This window comes from Callospermophilus lateralis, chromosome 10, assembly GCF_048772815.1.
Source record: "Callospermophilus lateralis isolate mCalLat2 chromosome 10, mCalLat2.hap1, whole genome shotgun sequence".
NCBI classification, from domain to species: domain Eukaryota; kingdom Metazoa; phylum Chordata; class Mammalia; order Rodentia; family Sciuridae; genus Callospermophilus; species Callospermophilus lateralis.
In genome coordinates, this window is record NC_135314.1 from 7,751,397 (window position 1) to 7,769,886 (window position 18,490).

The 18,490-nt window shown below is 54.1% G+C and overlaps 1 protein-coding gene across 1 annotated transcript in view; it reads right to left on the minus strand.

The window, feature by feature from the left end:
- Sim2 (SIM bHLH transcription factor 2) overlaps positions 1–12,514 on the minus strand; it is a 45,939-nt gene extending 33,425 nt beyond the window's left edge. Inside the window, exons 1-3 of the mRNA XM_076868048.2 lie at positions 12,185–12,514; positions 3,226–3,308; positions 376–465 (exon numbers count right to left, since the gene is read on the minus strand). Coding sequence (XP_076724163.2) covers positions 376–465; positions 3,226–3,308; positions 12,185–12,359 — 348 coding nt within the window. The 5' untranslated portion in view covers positions 12,360–12,514. The remainder of the gene's footprint in view (positions 1–375; positions 466–3,225; positions 3,309–12,184) is intronic.
- Positions 12,515–18,490: the final 5,976 nt, after the last annotated feature.

Sequence of the window (18,490 nt, forward strand, 5' to 3'; positions counted from 1 at the left end):
GGCCACAGTGAAGACATACTGGCCACAAGCCCCAAAGGAAAAAGAAAGGAAAAAGATAAAAATGCAAAAAAAAAAAAAAAAAATGAAGAAGAAGAAGAAGAAGGAGGAGGAGGAGGAGGAGGAGGAGGAGGAGGAGGAGGAGGAGGAGGAGGAGGAAACTGCATGGGCATCCTATTAAGAGAAATTTGGGGCTGGGGGTAGAGCTCAGTGGTAGAGCTTGTTCAATCCCCAGCACTGGGTGGGGGTGGGTATTTTGCAGTTATGAACAATGTTCATGCACAAATGCAGACTCATTTTCAGACTAGGCAAAGCTGTCACAATCTGCTACCATTTAATCAAATATTTTGATTATACATAAAATTCGGCCATACCTACCTGGGACAAACCTAAATGAACAGAAGCCGTCTCGGATATATACATGATTTTGCCATCAGATGCTACCACAAAAACAAATCCATCCAAAGTCTGAAAAAGAAAACGTATCAGGGTAAGAGTTGTTAGTTCTACACCAGCATTAAATCTAGAAATTCTGCTGTCACTGGGCTGGAGGTGAAGTGGGAGGAAGGCATAAAGCTCAGTGGTGAAGTGTTCGCCAGCATCCATGAGCCCAGCACTGGGGGAAAAATCAACGCATATTTGTTAAATTCAAAAAAAGAAGCCAGGGCCATGAGGACCACAGGTGACAACACTCAAGGTTTATTTCCCAAGCCAGGCTCTGAAATGCTTTTAAAGCACTTTAAAAACAATCTTACATCCACATCACAAAAATCATGTGAAACATTTGAGAATTCCTATCATGCTCAGTTTAAATGTAGTAGCTTTATTGTTTGGAGTTATTTTAGCACTTAGCACAAATCCGGAGTTCTATGGTACTTAGGGGAACATCCACTACTATATAGACCATTTAAGTCATAATTGGCAGTCATTTATACCACTAGGACATACTCTTTATTTGCCACAATATTCTAGTTACCCATAAGTACCATTTGAATAATAAATTCCGACCATTGCCGCGCCCCAGAAAATAAAACAAAATACCCGATTATTTTACCAGACAAAGTCTATAGAATTAACTATTTCAACTTTGTAAGAGATTGAATAACTTTTGCCAAATTCAAGGAGAAAAAGTATCTTCTGAAAAATTAAAACTACCCAAATGAAATTCTGATTTTTACCTAAGTCCTCTAAAAATAAGGTAAAACTATAAGAGATAATTAAGACAAATAAAAAGGTAATGATTATTTTTCTGTGTCAAAGACTAAATTTTTGAAAAAGGAAACTGTACTTTATTTACTCATTCATATTTTAGATCCAGAACCAAAGAAAAGCAATAAAGTTTGTGAAAGACCCATACAATCCGCAGTGCAACTTCCATAAAAAAATATTCCAAATTAATTTCTGGCCACAAATTCTATTTTTACAGCATGTAATTGAAACCAGATTACCTTTGGGTTTTCTACCCCCCCCCCTTGGAGGTGGGCTATACAGAATGTAGCAGAAATGAAACTTGAAAGATATCCTTACATTCTGCTGTCTCAAATACCGTTTGCTGCAAAAATTCTTTGCTAACTAAATTATCACTACCTTTCCCTGTGCTAGGTTGAGACCAGCAACTTGATTATGTCTTACTTTCAGGTTTCTAACTCAGCTACAACACATTTTCCTAACAGAATCTGGGACATTTCAGAAATATAAACTATAAAGCAATATCTAAAGTTACAGACACTTTGGTGTATTTTGCATAGTTGCTAAACTCTAAAACTATTAGAGATACGTTTAACAAAACAGATCTCTTGCAACATCTAGGAAAACAAATAAAAGTAAAGAAATTATCATAATTAAATTGTAAACGTTGCCAGCAGTAGCTTAAAAAATAATATTCTTAATGGAAAACATGGAGTGTGCTTTCCTAGCTTCAATTACCTAATTCACTTACATGTATAATAACTGCAAAGACGACCATCCACACACCACTCAGGAATTAATTAAATTAAGACCTTTGGAAGTGTTGACTTTCTCTGAAGTTCCCCTGCAAGCACTTAGTTGTCCCTGATATTAGTGTCACTTATAATGTGGACAGTATGAAACACGGAAAACATCCAGCGCAAAGCTGGAAGGGAGGGCAGCCGGCGAGCCGAGGGCGTGTGGGCCAGGCTCCCAGAGAGCGTTACCTCTCAGGCTGCTACGCCACCGCAGTTCTCTCTAGTTGTGAAAGTTCCGGGTTTCAAATATTACCCCATTCCCTTCTCCCTAGCACATGTATTTTCAAAAACAAATCATTCCCAGGCATTTGGAGCAAAAGTTTTGAAAAGATCTGTTTTTTCCAAAATGCAGACCTCAGTGACCCACTCGCAGATCTAAGTCACAATGCCCTGCAGCCAATATCCTACCCTCCCCCCTCCCCTTTTAATGGAAATGTAAAATAGAGGAAATGCAAAATAGGTCTGGGGAAGCATTCTTCTATGGGGGGCGGGGGTGTTGGTGAATGAATCAGGTCGTTGATGAGGCTCTGTAAAGGACATTGCTGTCCTCTGCTAGCGCCAGATGCTGACTTGGAAGTGGACGCTGGTGCCCAGGTTACCTATTCCAAATTCAACGCCGGGGTGCCTATCAGCGCTTCTATATTGCAGGGATAGAAAGCTGAGGTCCTGGCAGTGTAGCAGTCTGGGACCAAAAGGCCGGGGACTGGAAGCGCAAAACGCCTGACCCCAAACCAAGCGACCAAGATGGGTGGTGATACCAGATGCTAAAGTAACCTTTTGGAAAGAAACACACACACACACACACACACACACACACACACTTGCTAAACGCTGCCACATTGTGGCTTTATGCTTCCTGATTGGTGCTTCTCTGGCTCTAGAGCCTGGCCCGGTGTCTGGTGCAAACCGAAGTACGGTTGAAAGGATTTAATCACGTTCAGGGGCGCCTTTCGGCCTAGGTCTGAGTGAGCTAGAAACTCCTGGGGCGCTGGGAGGGAGAGGGATGCAGGGTGGGGCTGGGGCTGAGGCTGCACCCGACAGGCTAGGCATCCACGCTTGGGTTTTGACCCTCCCGGGCGGGAGCCACCCCCGCCCCTGGGACTTCTTCAGCTTGGGGGCGGCCTGTGGATTTGTGCCGCGCACCTCGAGACTCGGGTGGCAGGGTCGGAAGGGAGCCCCCGCCCGGGCATCTGCCAGGGCGATTGGCGGCGGCGGCGCTCCTCCCCCGGCGCGGTGGTTCTACCTGCAGCAAGTGCGATCCCAGCTCCTTGGCGACACTGTCCAGGGGCCCGGTGCGACTCGGCTGTCCCCATGCATCTCCTAAACCTGGATAAGGAAATGAAACAACCAGTAAACGGCCGCGTTCAGCGAGAGGCGGTGGCGCCCCGCAGAGCCTGCGCTCAGAGCCTGCGCTCCCTGAGCTCCCCGAGGTTGGAGCGTGCCCCTGCCGCCTCCTCTGCCCAGCCGGCCGCAGCCTGTGCCCTCGCAGTAGCCCCTTTGCCCTGGGTTTAAAAGAAAAAGACCTGAGGAGGAATTCCCTTCGAGGTCTCCAGCCGAGTGCTCCTGCGCTCACTGAGCCAAGCAGGCGGACGGCTCCCGCGGGTCGCCCACGTGCTCAAGGCTCTGAAATTGCCGTTTTATTTGAAATGCCACAAAGTAATCTAATCTGCTTTGAAATTGGCCATCCTCGTAGCCGAACGGGGATATCGATTTGACCTGTAAATATTCCCCTAAGGACCTTCTCTTCCTCCCTTCCCAGGTGTCGCCTGCAATTCTGCTTTTTCCCAAAGACAGAGAGCCTCAGACGGAAAGGCCCCGCCACCCAGGGGCAGCTTTTCCCATATATATATATATATATATAAAAGAAAGAAAGAAAAGAAAAGAAAATGTCCCTCCCTCCACGAGTCTTCTCGGCTCTCACTGGCTTCCCGGAAGAGCTGTCCCCCTTCCAAACTCAGAGCTTCGTGCCCAGGAAGGTTTACCTGGGGGTTTCCGGGGAACACGCTCCATATCCGCCGGCGTCGGGCGCGGGATGGGCCCAGAGCCGGGAGAGCCCAGGGTAGGCTCGGAGGTAAAGGAGAGGGGGCGGTTCTCGCACCATCCGGAGCTCCCAGTCCCTGTGCTTTTTAACCGCCTCATCCCCAGAACCTCCTGCTCTTCCCCACCACCTCCCCGACGGCCGCCAGTGGTGCAGAAAATGCGTCAGGGGAATGGGGGCCCTGCGCATCCGAGTCCTCTTTCCCTGCGCGCTCGGGCCAGCCGCTGCGACGGAGACTCCAGGCTTGCCTCTACCAATTCCAGACGAAGCCAGAAAGCTCCTGAGGAGGCGGCGCAAGGAGGCATAGAAGAACCTTTAAATTTCCCCAGAATCCTTCCGTTAGGGGCCTTGCCTGGGGACCCTCGGGTTAGCACCGCGGCCTCCGCACCAGGAGACAGAGGCCGGTGACCGCCATCTCCACTTGCGCCCTAGCCTCCTTAACCTTCCTGCTAGAGAATCCGCCCTCTGGCTTTCTCCCTACTCCGGGAGCTCCCATTTCGGCTCTGACCCCTTCAGGGTTTACACGTCCTCCCGGAAACCTTGGGCCGGACCCAGATCGCGCCCTTGAGTGCTGGACTCTAGGTCAGGAGTCGCCTGAACTAGGCGGGAAGCGCGGGACTGAAAACCTGGTCAGCTGCGGTGAATCCAGTGTGGTTCCCTAGGCGGTAAGTCCTCTCTAAACCGGGAGCCTGGCATGAATTCCCGGACAGTCGCTGCGCTGGCACCTTGGGTCTCCTCTCTGACCCTGTGGGAATCCGGGGCATCGTGGCTTCTAGAGGCCTCCACCCAGGAGGCTGAAAACGCACCTCGAGGCCCAGGACTGTGGCTTTGTAGATCCTTCTTGGAAACAGTTCGGCAACTAGAAAAGGGATGACCTTTCATTTCTCCTCCTGGACTCCAAGAATCAGAGTTTATCCCGGTCTAATAAGGAAGTGGTCAACTTCCACTTATCCTGACATCCCCCCGCCCCAAATAAAACACAATCGCAGCTTTTTAATTCTTGGCCCCTAAGCCACCACTGGATGAGTATAGGGTAGCTCTCTAACCCCAGGAGACTGCTCCCACCCCCAAGCATCCTGATCCTACCAGGGCACCACTTGCCCTCACTCTCAGGCTTTTCCTGCCCCACACCAGGCAGGAAGCATGGTAGGGGCAATAGAAAGAACCAAGATTTAAAAGCAGTGGGACATGGATGAAGAAAGAATTTAATAAGAACCTAGGAAATCCGATTTCCAAAAATGAACAAATGTGCCTTGTTACTGTCCTTCTCTCCCCTGGCTCAGAGTTCTTCCAGGTCCCTGGAGCTGAAGCAGCCTTGGCCCCAACACAAGTGCCCAAGGTAAGCAGGGCCTCCTGGCCTTTAGCTTCTTGCAGGGTCAGTGGTCCAAAGACTTGGAGTAAACTTTTGGTCTGTGGGAATGGCCTCCAGACCTGGCTCCACTGGCAAAAATGTTTCAAAGCCTGCTGAAGGCTCTGGCTCTCCATGAAGCAGTTTGCTAACTAGTTATAGATTTTTCACATTATTCAAATATTCAGATATCTGAGAGATCTTATTCTCCTATATCACTATAATTTTTCAGAAAGTTCCCATGCCTCTATCATGCTGATGGAGATTTCGACTGCCCTTTAGGATCCTGGCTGGAGGTAGCTAGGCATCACCAAATGGTTCTCCCAAGCACTCCCCACCTAGGGACCACCTCACCCTAAGGCAGTGGTGGCAGTGGCTCTGCCAGCTCTTCCATTAGGAACCACTGTGGTGAGTTCTTTTTCCCCCTCAGCCCATAAAAATATACTTTGGGTTGAAGCAGAGACTGAATAAAGTAAGGTTTGTAATGAAAAGCATCCTCTTGGTAATAGAAAGCCATATACACTCCTGAAAAAGTGAAGCTTTAGGCACGTGGCCCTTACCTGGACCCAGGAAAGGGATTGGTTTATTTATTTGAAAAGTAGGGGTGGGGTAGAGTTGAAGTCTGGGCTAAGCTCCTTCAGGGTTAGAAGTTGGTGAGCTGTTGGTGGGTATTGACTGCTTTCAGAGCTGAGACCCGTTGTTTCTTCCCAATCCTGCCTGCCTCCACAGGACAAGCTGGGGACCTCTGGACACTGGCATTTAAGGATGGCCAGGCTATAGGGAGCCCACAGGGAGAAACTGGGGCTGCTAGGTCAGGGCAAAAGGGAATCAAGCCCACATGCCCCACTTCTGCCAGTTAGCCTTTAGGTACCTCCTTTCCTGTTTGCTCCCAGGGTTTACGGGTACAGGTTCTGTTTTCACATGCTGCCTGTCCTCTGGTTTAACCCCCATAGACTTGCTGTCTGCAGAAGCCACCTAAATATGGTTCCTCTTCTCTGATTAGTCAGCAAACAGCTCATGAGCAACTGTCCTGTGGGGCTTCAGTCAGGCTCTGGGGGTATCTCTGGATGCAGGTCACAGACCATAAACATGGGGCTACAAAAAGAATATGATTTGGAGAGAAAGGGAGATTGCTTTCCCACTGTGAGGTTTTCATCTGCTTTGCTCAGATGAGAGGACATCCAGGTTTCTGTCCTTCCTCTGGACTAGCCAGAAGGATGCCTGTGGGTCTGGATGCAGAGAGCTAGGGCCTGGACTTAGGTAAGAACTCTAGAGTCAGACCACCATTCTCTCACCTCCCTATGGAACAACCTTGGATATCTAAAAAAGCAGTGACAGAAAGACTTCCCCAGAACTCCTGTGAAAATTGAATGGGGCTAAGAACAGGGAGGCGGCTGTCCCTGCCTCCAACCTCCACAGGAACATTGGATAAGGGTATAAAAATCTAGGACAGTTGAGGAAGTCCCCGCGTCTCACCTCCTGGGACTCGCCTTCTGTGGTTTAGAAGCCAACTTGGCCAGGCCGCAGGGCCTGATCTCCAGTCAAAGCCCCGACCTCTAACCTTTATTTCTTGCCTCTAAAATAGGATTGTTTGGGGATTCACTGAGCCCGGCTAGAGTGAGGCCTTGCTGTTTGTGGCTACTGCCATCGTCTTTGTCTAGCCCACTCCTTCGCTGGCTCCAGCCTCCCCTCCTCCAATTATCAGCCCCCTGGGGGGAGGGGTGTGAGGGTGTGTCTCTGGGGGAGCGCGACCTCTTGCCCTTGGAGGGCCAGATCTGAGGATGCAAGGTCACACATTCGGATAGCAAACCACTCCAAAGTCTAGTAGGGTGTGTGGGGGCGGGAGTAAGAAACGGCTTGATCCTCTGGCTCCTCCACCCAAGCACAGGCCGCGGAGGCCGAGTCGCAGCCGGTCACCCCAACAGCGTTTCCAACCGCAGTCCCTGCTCAGCGGCGGGCTCTGTTAGCTCCCTTCCAGGGCTAACGGGTCTCAGTTTGTGCTGGGAGGAGTTTGGGGCTGGGTACCGCCTTGCTGATCCAGTAGAACCCATAGTTTGCACCTCTCTGGACACCACGATCCGTGTACATTATCAGGGGTCGCGGACTTCTCCAGCGCACAGTTCTTCTCAGTCCTGGAATCTTTCTGTTCTCTTCGGGGTCCCTGGAAATTTCTCCGTCGAGCGACCCCTGTTCACACCAACCAGGGATCAGGTGTGAAGGGGGTGGTAGGTAGAGACGCTCGCCAAGAAAGTCTCCTTGCGGCGGACGGGGGGAAGGAGGGGAGACGGCTTCCAGCCTGGCGGGCCAGCTGCGAACGAGCGTTGTGCGTGCCCTGAAGACCCCGCGGCCCCAGGACGGAATACGTAGGTCCTGAAAGTGCGAGATGGAGTCCCAGCGGCCGCTGGTACCGAACCGCGCGCCGCACCCAGAGCTGCCCGGCGCTCCCCGGCGAGGCTCCCTTTCCGCGCCGCGGAACTCCAGGGTCGGGGTCGGGGTCCGGGGCTCTGGAGCGCAGGGGCTGGATCTGCAGCCCGCGCGCTCGGTCACTCGCTCCAAGGCCTGCGCTGCGCGAGGCCCTGCCGACGGTGAGCTCTGCCTCCCGAGCCCTAGGCCTGGCCCGCTTCAAAGTGAGAGGAGGGAGGGTTGTGAAATCTTCGTCACTCCAAAAACGAGTCCATTAAAAATAACCTACGTGATTTCGGGCTGCAGTACAGGAAGATCTATTATGCCATGTTGGCACAGGGTGACTTTTTCCTCACCAAACCCTCCGAATCAAATCGTTTAAATCCAAGAAAATAATTCCACAGTCCGTGCGCTTCCTCCCCGCGGAGCTCAGGTGTGCGGGTGGGGGCTTAGCCAGCTGCCTGCAACTGAATTCAACCCAGTCACCGGGACAATTCAGGCCTTAATCCCTTCCCCCCTCCACACACCCTGGTTGTGGGTCTTCAGCTTCCCACTTCATTCCTGAGCCGGGACCAGAGGCCAGTCCCTCGTCCTAGCTAGCCGTCGGTGTGCAAGGTCCGGGAGGAAACGCCACCCTTTCCTCATCGCTCGTCCTAATCGGGACTCCTCGAGGGAAATCGAATCGCCCAAGTTGGCCGTCGGACCCACGGACACTACCCTGCGTCCTGGCAAGTGTGTTTACAGTGCAGTTAAGGCCAGGAAGCACCCACAGGTCTCTTGCCTCCGTACATCTGCGGTTTCCAAGAAGCCTCCTCTCTGGAACCCAGGGAGGGGCGCAGGCGACCCTTTGCACTCCATCTCTGCCACAACCCTAAGTTTATCTGCTTTCCAACTTCTCGCTAAAACTCACCCAGTGTTCAATTTCCAGCCCGCATTCCAAAGCCGACCTTGCTCTCTCCTGCCCTTACCCACCCTATCTACCTCCCACTTCTTAGTTCTATGTTGAAGGGGAGAAAAGGTAGCCACCCAGAAAGCGGCAGATATTTAGACTCAGGGCTGTGATTTCCTCCGCGACTGCCATTTAAGCCTAGCCTGGTCCAGGAAACACCCGGAGTCTACAGCGACTGGTAACCAGAGTGGACTGCCACCTATGACAGGGTTCCACTGTGCACCTGTATGGGTGTGGAGTCGGTAATGGGCCACTTTACAAAGAGACCGAGGCCTACCAGGGCAGGATGACAGAGCCTTCTCGGATCCAAATGTAAAAATTGAAAGATTTCCCCAAGCCTGAGAATCGACCTGCCAGCAGGTGTCTGCCTTGGTTTCTGGTGCCTCCCTCTGCCCTGGTGTGGGACCTCTGAGTTCCTCTTCTTGTAGCCTCTTCAGTGCAGAGGCAGGAGGATATACAGCAACCAGCTGCCAGGGCAGTTACTGTCCTACTTCCCGACTGATGCAGGGACTTTGGGGAGGCCAGTTTCCTCTCTGGCCTCAATTTCCCCAGATATGAAGGGTTCCTGATGATCCCACCGGTCCTTAAGACTGTGCCATTCATTTTCTGCATCCCAAAGTACTAAATTGGCCTCAAAGGTTTTCTTTACCCAGGGATCCCACCTGCTTCAGGCAAATGGGTCCACTCTGTATCTTATTTTCAGCCAAGAGCTGTAAGCCATCTCAGAGCTCTGGTTGATACCCAGACTTGCTCTGGCTCTAAGACCTCCGTGGGGTCATTGTCCTGACCCCAGCAACTCAGCAGGGCCCAGGTAACCTGGGTGCTTCAAGAACCCGGGTTAAATCAATGAAGGTCCCCGTTGGCGGGGTGGGAGTGGATTCAAAGCCGCTGAGGGCAAGGGAGTTATTTTGCATGGTGGAGTCCTTCCTAAATGCAACTTCTCTTTGCCCTATGCCCTGAGCTTCCCAATTCCTTGGACCTGGACTGGACTTGAGGGGAGTAGGCGTTGCAGCCCAAAGCTTCAGGTCCCAGACATGAGCAGTGGGACAGAGCTTGAGACGGCATGGCTCCCCTTCCTGACTTCAAGAAGTGTAGTAGGACGGGATTAGACCACTGCCCTCTTCCCCAAGTTGTACGCTCTGATTCAAGATCACTTACAAAATCTAGAGCCAACCTCAGGATCAAAACTCAGGAGATGCAGGTGGCCCCTTGAGTAGGCAGCTCCTGAACACAGCCCTGGCAGCAGTTGCTCAAGGCATCAACCCCAGCAACACCACGCGGCCCCACAACAAGGGGCAAAGTCTTCAGTCATTCTGGACCCAAAGGCCTGATGATGTGCTTCCCTGGTTACATACACCCCACAGATATTTAAATGTCTGCTGTGGCAGCACATCTGCCACTTTTCAACATTTTAGCAAACTTCCCTGGAAATCCCTAAAACAACGAATAGCTTAAAATAAGCCCTTTTCTCCAGACCGCTCCTATTAGCTAACTTCTGGTTTATTAGAAATCTTTGGCAACAAACAACTCTTCAGATAATTTATTCTCCCCCGTCCCAAAAGAAAGGTGGGAAGAGACAGGACAGAGGATAGAAGCCCATTACCCTGTCTGCTTTGTAGCAAGCGGATTAGACGCATCCCAGCAAACCAGCTCACACTACTCCCGGGTGGAAAGGAGACTCGACCCTTATAAACCTAATGCGCTTCTAACGTCCACCGAAACTTCAGCTGGAAAGGAATCATTTCTACTTCTGTAGCCAAGGGCTCATCGCTGGACCGACTAGTAGGAAACATCGCGGCGAACAACTCCCAGGAAGGGGCTGGGGAGAGGTTCTCCGCGGATCGGACTAGGAAACGCAGGAACGTGCGCTAGGCCCCAGCCCAGCAGGTTCAGGGCTTCCGCGCACCGGAGGAAAGCGCCCATCGACCGCGGACCGCGCGGCCAGGCTGGGAGGCTCCCGAGAGGCCCAGCCACCGCTTCTGGCCGCTCAGCTCCCTTGGGCTGCTCCGGCGCTTGCTCCGGACCCGGGCCGCCGCAGGACTGCAGGCGGTAATTGCCGACAAGGCCCGCTGCGCTCCACAAGGAAGACCGTGGAAAACGCAGCTGCAGAACCAGAAACCATCGCAAATAACATGTTTGGAGGCGCCGAGCGCAAAAGAAGCTTACCGGGTCGAGTGCCGGGCCGCGGATGATATTAATGGAGGCGCCCTGTGGCCGAAGGACACCTGTCGCCTTTACTGCAGCGACCCTCCAGTGCCCTGCAGCTGAAGTGGTCTTTTTACACGAAGTCCTCTCGTGTGGCTCCAGGGCCTGGAATTCCTGGGGCGCCCATCAGAACCCTGAACAGTGCCCTTCCCGGCAGTGTCCGGGTCCCTGGGGGGTGAGATCCCGGACCTGCTGTTTGGAGGTCTGGCCGGGTGGCCACAGTCCCAGGCGGAGGCCGACGTGTGCGAGCTGGGAAAGCCCATCCAGCAGGCCACCATTTCTTACGATCTCTGCCTGACGGTGGGTCCTCGTCCGCCAGTAGTGTATTTTCAATCCTAAAAGAACTGCTAAGCTCTGCCCTGCCTGCCATTTTCGAAATAATTACCTTTCTCTTCGCGGGTGTTTCAGTTCACCAACCCGATATCTCTCCTACCCGAACCTCCGATCCCCGGAGGACTGGGAGGCGGTTGGACAAGGGCAGCACGAGAGACTGAGGGCCTGACTCCCGTGAGTGCTCGGTGGCTGTGGCCTGCCGTGCCAGGGCCCTGCTTGCTTGCTCTCTTTTCTCCAGAAAGAGAAGGAGGGATGAAGGCCCGAAAAAGAATCGGGAGCTGAAGAAAGAAAGAAGGAAGGAAGGAGGGAAAGAAGTAGGTAAATAAGAAGGAAAGGAGTAAAGGAATAGAGAAAAAATAAGAAACCAAACCACACCAAACCAGAGCAGAAGGGGGTGGGGGAAGAGAAAGAGAAAGGGAAGGAGGAGGAGGAGGAAGAGCAGAAGAAGGAGAAAGAGAAGGAAAGGAAAGAGACGGAAGAAAAAGAAGACGAAGAAGAATTTTTTAATGGAAAGGAGGAGGAGAAAGAAGAGAGGAAAAGAAAACAAAACTAAAATGGATTCGCAAAGAAGAAAGAAAAGGAAGGATAGGAGGGAGGAAGGAAAGGGGGAGCAGAGGGAGAAGAAGGAAGAGAGAGCGCGTAAAACCGGAATGGACCAGCATGCCAACGCCAACTGGGGACCGCCGGTCCCTGGAACAATCCTTGGTTTGCCGCTGCCCTGAGGCAAGAGATGGTTTGGTCGCCTGGGCCGTGGTGGCCCTGGCCCCTCTCCCTGAGTCTGCGTCCCAGCTGAAGTCCCCGGCTGGGCCCTCCCAAGACACCCGAGTATTGGCTGGGAGACCTCGATGGCTCCTCTGGGCCGGCTCCTGCAAGGGCCGAGGCTGCCTAACTTCCCAGAGTTCCCGGCTGCCCACCTGCGGCCTCACCTTCAGGGAAGACCGCGCGCATCTTCAGGTAGCTCGTGGTGAGTCGTATGATGGACGCTTTGTCCAGCTGCGAAGTGATGGCCGATGGCAGCGGGAGCAGCTTGGCCAGCTCATAAAACTCGCCATTTTCCTTCTCCCTCCTGGTTTTGGCCGCATTCTTGGACTTCTCCTTCATCGCGCCTCGGCTCTGGGCATATTAGACCTGGCCGCGCTCCAGGTCCGCAGAGTCCCGCTCAGGCTGCGGCAGCTGGGACCGGGAAAGGGGACCCGGGGGCCAGGTGAATCCCGGGTGCCGGCCACGGACAGGTGCGCGGGACCGGCCTGGGCACCGAGGAACTTCTCGGCAGTTGCCAGCCCAGAGCTCAGCGCAAACCAGCTGCGCCGCCCCGCGCTCCGCCTGCGGCTAGAGCTGGACTGTTCCGCGGCGACCCGAGCCCTGCTTCCTGTTCACTCTTCTTGCCTCCGGTCTCCCCAGCCTCAGCTTTTCTTAGGGTATAAGGGTCCAGCGAAGAGGCGGTGGTGCAGTTTAGTCCTTAACCGGGTGTTGGCACTCGCTGCCGCGAGGCCCCTCCGATCTGGAGGGCGGCAGGGGCGGCGGCGGCTGCGGAGCCATGGAGCGGACCCGAGCCGAGGGGCGCTAGACCGAGACGGCCGGGCCGGACCCAGGCCTGGGCGCGCTCTCCTGCCCTCTCCGGTTGCTCCCTGTGCCTGAAGACCCCGCGCCGGAGTCCGCAATCTGTGGGGAGGCGCAGCTGCTCCGCAGTCCACGTGCGACCGAGCACCGTTTGTTTATGGCGGACCCGCCTTCGGGCGGAGCACTGGGCCGCCGGGGCCGGGACGGGGGGGGGGCAGGCAGGGGGAGGGACCGCGGCGGGGGCGGGGGCGGCGATTCTCGCCTCCGACCCCGCCGCGGCCCTGGAGTCACGGGCGCGCCTCCGCGTCTCTACCTCCAGGGACTGTCCCGAGAAAGGCGGGCGCGCTCCCGGGCTCGGGGAGATCGCGGTGAGTGAACGCTGCGCGGCGCGGAGACCCGCTCTGGAGAGGGAGTCGCGGGACGTGGGCGTTAGGATGGGCTGCGGGGTGGGGCGAAGGAGTAACGAGGGGGGGGGTGCCCAGGCCTCTTCTGTGGTTGCCCGGCTGGTCACCGGCGGGCGCGGCCCAGAGGAGGCGGCGCGACCCGGCGGCCAAGTGCCCTGTGGGGAGGATCGAGGCCTCCAAGTCCCCGCTGGTCCCACGCCCTCCTCCTCAGTTCCGCGTGCGGAAAGGGGGGTGCCCAGAGGGAAGATTCCCCTCCCTACACGCTCCGAAGCCACTCTTCTGCCCTTTCTCTCCTTGAAACTCCGGAGCGAAAGGAGATTGGCACTTTTCTGATAGGAGCGGGAGACCGCCGGGGCGCGCGAGCCAGAGGGAGGGAAGGGTCGGGGAGCCCAGCCCAGCTGCGAGGCCTCTCCGGGACGCCGGCGGGAACGGGGCCCCACTGCCCTGCCTCCAGCAGCCCAGAGCAGTCTCGCAGCCTGATCCAGCGCAGCCTAAATTTCGGGGAATCGCTTTTGGGCGGACGTTTCATGGAGAGCGTCACCGAGCTAGGGCCACTGGGAGACGTTGGTGGGACTCGTGGTGGTCGGCAGAAGGCAGCTGGAGAAGGGAGGCGCTGTTGAAGACGCGGGCACTGGGAACCCACGCTCTCCCGCAGGGCCACACTAGACCTAAAGAGTCACATCCCGCCTCTCCTCCCCGACTCGGTTCGCTCCTTCGGGCTCCGGCAGTCAGAGATAAGCACTAGTCCTGGGCCCTCCGCACACCCCCGCCACTGCCATCTCCGAAGCCCCTGTCCTTCCTGGAGTCTGAGCGCCCCAGGACGGTTCCGTTCGTTGCCAGCTTCCCTGCTTCACCGGGTCAGGGACAGGCCAGAGGGCAGTTCCTACTGGGTGTCTGGGCCCTGAGGGAGCTCTTGGCACTGGGCTAAAAGCTGTAGAATTATGGGGCCATGAGGCCCCCGACCTCGAGGTGGGCACCGGTTAGGAGGTGGGTCTGGGATTGGGGGATAGGTAGGTGCCGCTGCTCTACCTCCTGCCCGGGAGGAGTCTGCTGCTCTCACGTTCCTCTCTAGCTGAGGGGCGCCGAGCTTCCGGCTACCGTGCCTGCAGTAGACGCTCTGACTTTTCCCCGGACCCTTTGAAGGTCCGAAGTTTGGAGGCGTTGGAGGAGATGTGGGTTCCCTCCCTGGGCTTCACAGCATAAACCTGGTCTGGGCATCAGCCTGCCCAGTCCTGCTGAACCCACCGTGGCCAATAGTCTTCGGAATGGTGCTGGGAAACCGCGAAGCTGCACGAGCCAGGAGCGCAGTGGAACCCGCACTTTCCTTTGGTGTTTCGGGTCTAGGCACGCTGTCCAGTTTTCAGTGGTGCGAGTGGCGAGTTGGGGCCGCGCGTCAGCGGCGCTAGTCCGCAGGTGTCCAAAACAGGCGTCCGCGGCCCACTTCCGGGGCCAGAATCCCGCGCCGCGCGGCGTTGTTGATTGCCTGGGGCCTCGCAGAGAAGGGGCTCCAAGAGCAGGGACTGCGGACCGGTCCCGCCACAGCTTCTTGCAGGCCTCCCCCCCAAGCGCACTCTAGCACTTCCCAGGCTTCGGGAGGATTTTACGCTTCTCTCACCCCCACGATTTCCAACCCTCAATTATGGACTCGAGAGAATTCCTCCCCGGCTTGAAGGGGATTACCTAGATCGCAGAAACATGGCTAAGTGGAAGTGGGAGAAACCCGACGAGTAACAAGAACGGAAACTTTGCTCAAACCAAATTTCCCAGATTTTACCGGAAAGCGCACTTGAGCTCTCCAGACCGTGTTTTTACAGTGGCAGCCGCTGTTGAGGCACCTTCAAGACAGGATCAAATCGCCTCCTTTGAGTGGCAGCAAAATGGGGCGTTAGAAGCCTCTAAGATATCAGGGTGTGGGATGCTTCCAGGCCCAAAGTCGGCCTCAGCAGATACCCAGCAGGCACAAACATTCTTTCAGGGCACACATACACACACAACTGGCTATGGGCCTAGAGTCCCCCACAGCATGATCGAAAGTACCACAAGTACTTGGGCAGGAGTCTTGAGGTTTCCCAAGCGGAAAGGATAGTGATAGTAACATGGAATAGTGAAAGGAAAAAATCCCAGTCTCTGGTTGGGGCCCTCCCATGGCTCTCCCTACCTGAGTTAAAGCCTGGGGCCCTCAGATCAGAACAATTAGGACAACACTCAGACAGTCCTAGATGTGAGACAGTATGAAGTTAGAAGCTTTGCTTAAGCTTGGTATAGCAGTGAACAAGTGCTAATTGGAGTAATTAGGAACATCCCGTGGTGACCTTAAGTTGGACACCTACTACGCATTTCTCCCTCTTGAAGGGGTGAGAGATTCCTGGTCCACACATTTGACCAGTCTCATGGCCCCAGGAGAGGCACAGATGCAGTGAACCCCACCTATCAACCCCAGCCCAGGGTATCACCAGAACCGCTGTTGGTATACTGGCCAGGAAGGAAACTGTAGAGGGCAGGTAGCAAGAGGGGTCTCCGCAAGATGTGGTCCATAGCTTCCTACTTGCAAGGCACCATGCTCCAATCTTCTGGGCCCGGGAGCATGCCCTGCGTACCCCATCTCTTAGAAATTTTCCACTAGGAAACTGATCTGGTCGAAATTCAGGCCCCAAGAGGAAAGGGGCGGTCCCAGGCCGCCCCACATCTGTTTGGATTTTCCGCTTCAGATGCTCCGCAACTGTTCTTCCCCAGGCGGCACCCCGCGCCTACCTGAGAAGCCCATCTCCAGCGGAAACCGACTGTCGCGTGAGATCAAGGGGGACCACGCGCAGATGTTCCGCCGGGAATGGGCTCCAGATAGGCTGCTGCAATGGCAGATCAGAGACCTGGTTACTAAGGTTGGGGTGGTGTGTGTGGGGTACCCTCCATTACAGGCACTGGATTTCGAACCTCTACCAAAGTAGAGTTTAAAGAGAACTTCAGCCTCCAGAGCAATGCAGAGGCAACAGGAAATTCAGAGCTGCCGAGATTCGAGATGTGATTTATAAGCTCTTGTCTACACAGGCAATTAGTCCAATGTGTTTACTTCAGAAACCCCTCTTGCAGTCCAGCATCACATATATGACTTTCACGTCTGGCAGTATTTTCTGGTCTGAGCTTTCTGAAAGAATACCTTGAGTTTTCATTGCTTTCCGTGTGTAAGCCCTATGGAGACATCACCAGCTTTCTTTGGGGTCATTGCTACTCCTAGAAAGGAGCATAGGACCATTGCAATATTAATTACAATATTAATATAAATTAATCAATAACAATTAATTTCAGGTAGCCGGAGCCATTACCTAATAATTTATTCCTCTAGAGGTCAAGGCAGTAACTTGCTCTGCTCACTCCTTCTAAAGTAATTGAGGGACAGAAGTTTCTCTTTTCAGTTTTTTTTTTTTTTTTTTTTTAATATAGTAACTTCTTTTACTGGAAGTTACTCCTTTGGAGAAAATGTTTGGTTTTAGGTTGGTCGAGGTAACTGATTATCTGATTCCATTGCAGTAACGTCGTTCGGATGCTCCTTTCTGCACTGGGTCCAGGGACTGGTGGCTGGGGAACACCAAACTGGGACAGCAGTTCCCTCTCCCCAAGGAGAGAAAGGAGGAGAGAGTAAAAAGGCCTGAAGTCGGGAGATTATGCCCACCTCCAGGGTGGCCTTTGGGGGCTGGGATGCTTGAAATGGACTCAGCTCCCTGGGATTCTGGGAGGAAAAGCCCTTCTCCTTGGACTAGGTTGTCCAGAATGACTCTGATTCCTGGGATAAGGTGGGGTGGGTGGAGGGGGTCCTCAGGCTCTCTTAAGGGATGCATTGGGGGATCAAAAACAGTTATTGCCACTGGTAATTAATTATAGCTATTAGAAAATTCCTGAGAGAAGACCACAGGAGTTACAGAAGCCCTGCCTGGTTTGGGTAAACGGCAGCCACAGCCATGGCACACTTTTATTTTACCTGAGATGAGGGATAAGCCCTTTCCTCTGCATTTTTCTTCCCAAGCTCAGTTCTACTTTCTTTTGGGTATCTAAGAAGGTGGGGGTGGGGGGCTTTTGCACTTTGGGCTGATGTGCTCACACACATACCTAGTGACCTTCAGGAAGGGCAGGCTCTTTTGGGGGGAAATGGCTGCTCCCATCTCTTGGAACTGCGCTCAGAGCCGGGCCCTTCCAAATGGAGAGAGGGCAGAGCAGAAGTCCCCGCAGACATCCTCCCACCTGCCCTCGACCCGCTGCGTTCTCCCAGACCGTTGTTGGTCCATGTTAATTTAAATGAAATCCCGGGTTAGGGAGAGGCAGCCCGTCTACTCTCCACCAAAGCCCTACTCTCTTCTAGAAACAACCCCCATGGCTTTCCGGGAGCTCGGGTGGCTTCTGGAAACCCTTGAGCCAGAGGCCTCTTAGTCTGGTGTGTACGGAAAGTCCTCGGTGGTTACATCAATTACAAATCTCAAAACCGATTAGTTCATTAAGGGCGTCGTCCAAACATCCCTTAAAAAACATCAACTTAAAAATCTCTTTAAGAACCGAATAAAACCTATCCACCTGAGATAAATATTTCTGCACATCAAAGAAAGCACGAACACAGTGGGCTCAATTTTTTCCAGCACCCAGTAGTGACAGCCTAATATTGATATAGGGTTGACCACAACATAGGACAGTCCCGGTTCTTTGAAGACACAAACTCGTTCCGTTTAATTAGCACAATGGATCTATTTGCACAACAAAGCTATGGTGAGAAATGTCTTGCCTACGCTGAACAAATTTTCAGGAAGGTAGCTAATTCATTCCCAGTTGATGGAGAAAAGGTTGCGGAAAGGCCGGGGGGCAGGCGGGCGGGCCGGGTAGGCGCCCTCCAGCCAGGCCTGGGCACGAGAGGGCTGCCCAAACCCGGGTATGGGCACCTCCCCGCTTCGCGCGATTCGTATTTTTCCCTTTTGAAGCCGGCGTGGAAGGTGGGTTTCCTGCGAGGTGCGTCTGAAGCGGAACACACTCGTGCCTTGGGGGAGAAGGGGGTGAAGTCCAGGGCCTGAGGTCCGCACTCCAGGTCTGAAGTTAAGCTCCGCCAGACCAGCGGAGCTGGACTTGGGAGCTGAGCGGCGGCGGGGACCAGGGGACCGCACCCCCCCGGGCCTGGCGCTGAGGCGGCAGTCGGGCTCTGGGAGCTGCGGGCCACAGTGGAGCACGAGGCCAGGCCGGATGCAGGGGCTGCAGGGGCTGCAGGGGCGGGAGGGGCTGCAGGGGAGGTCAGGC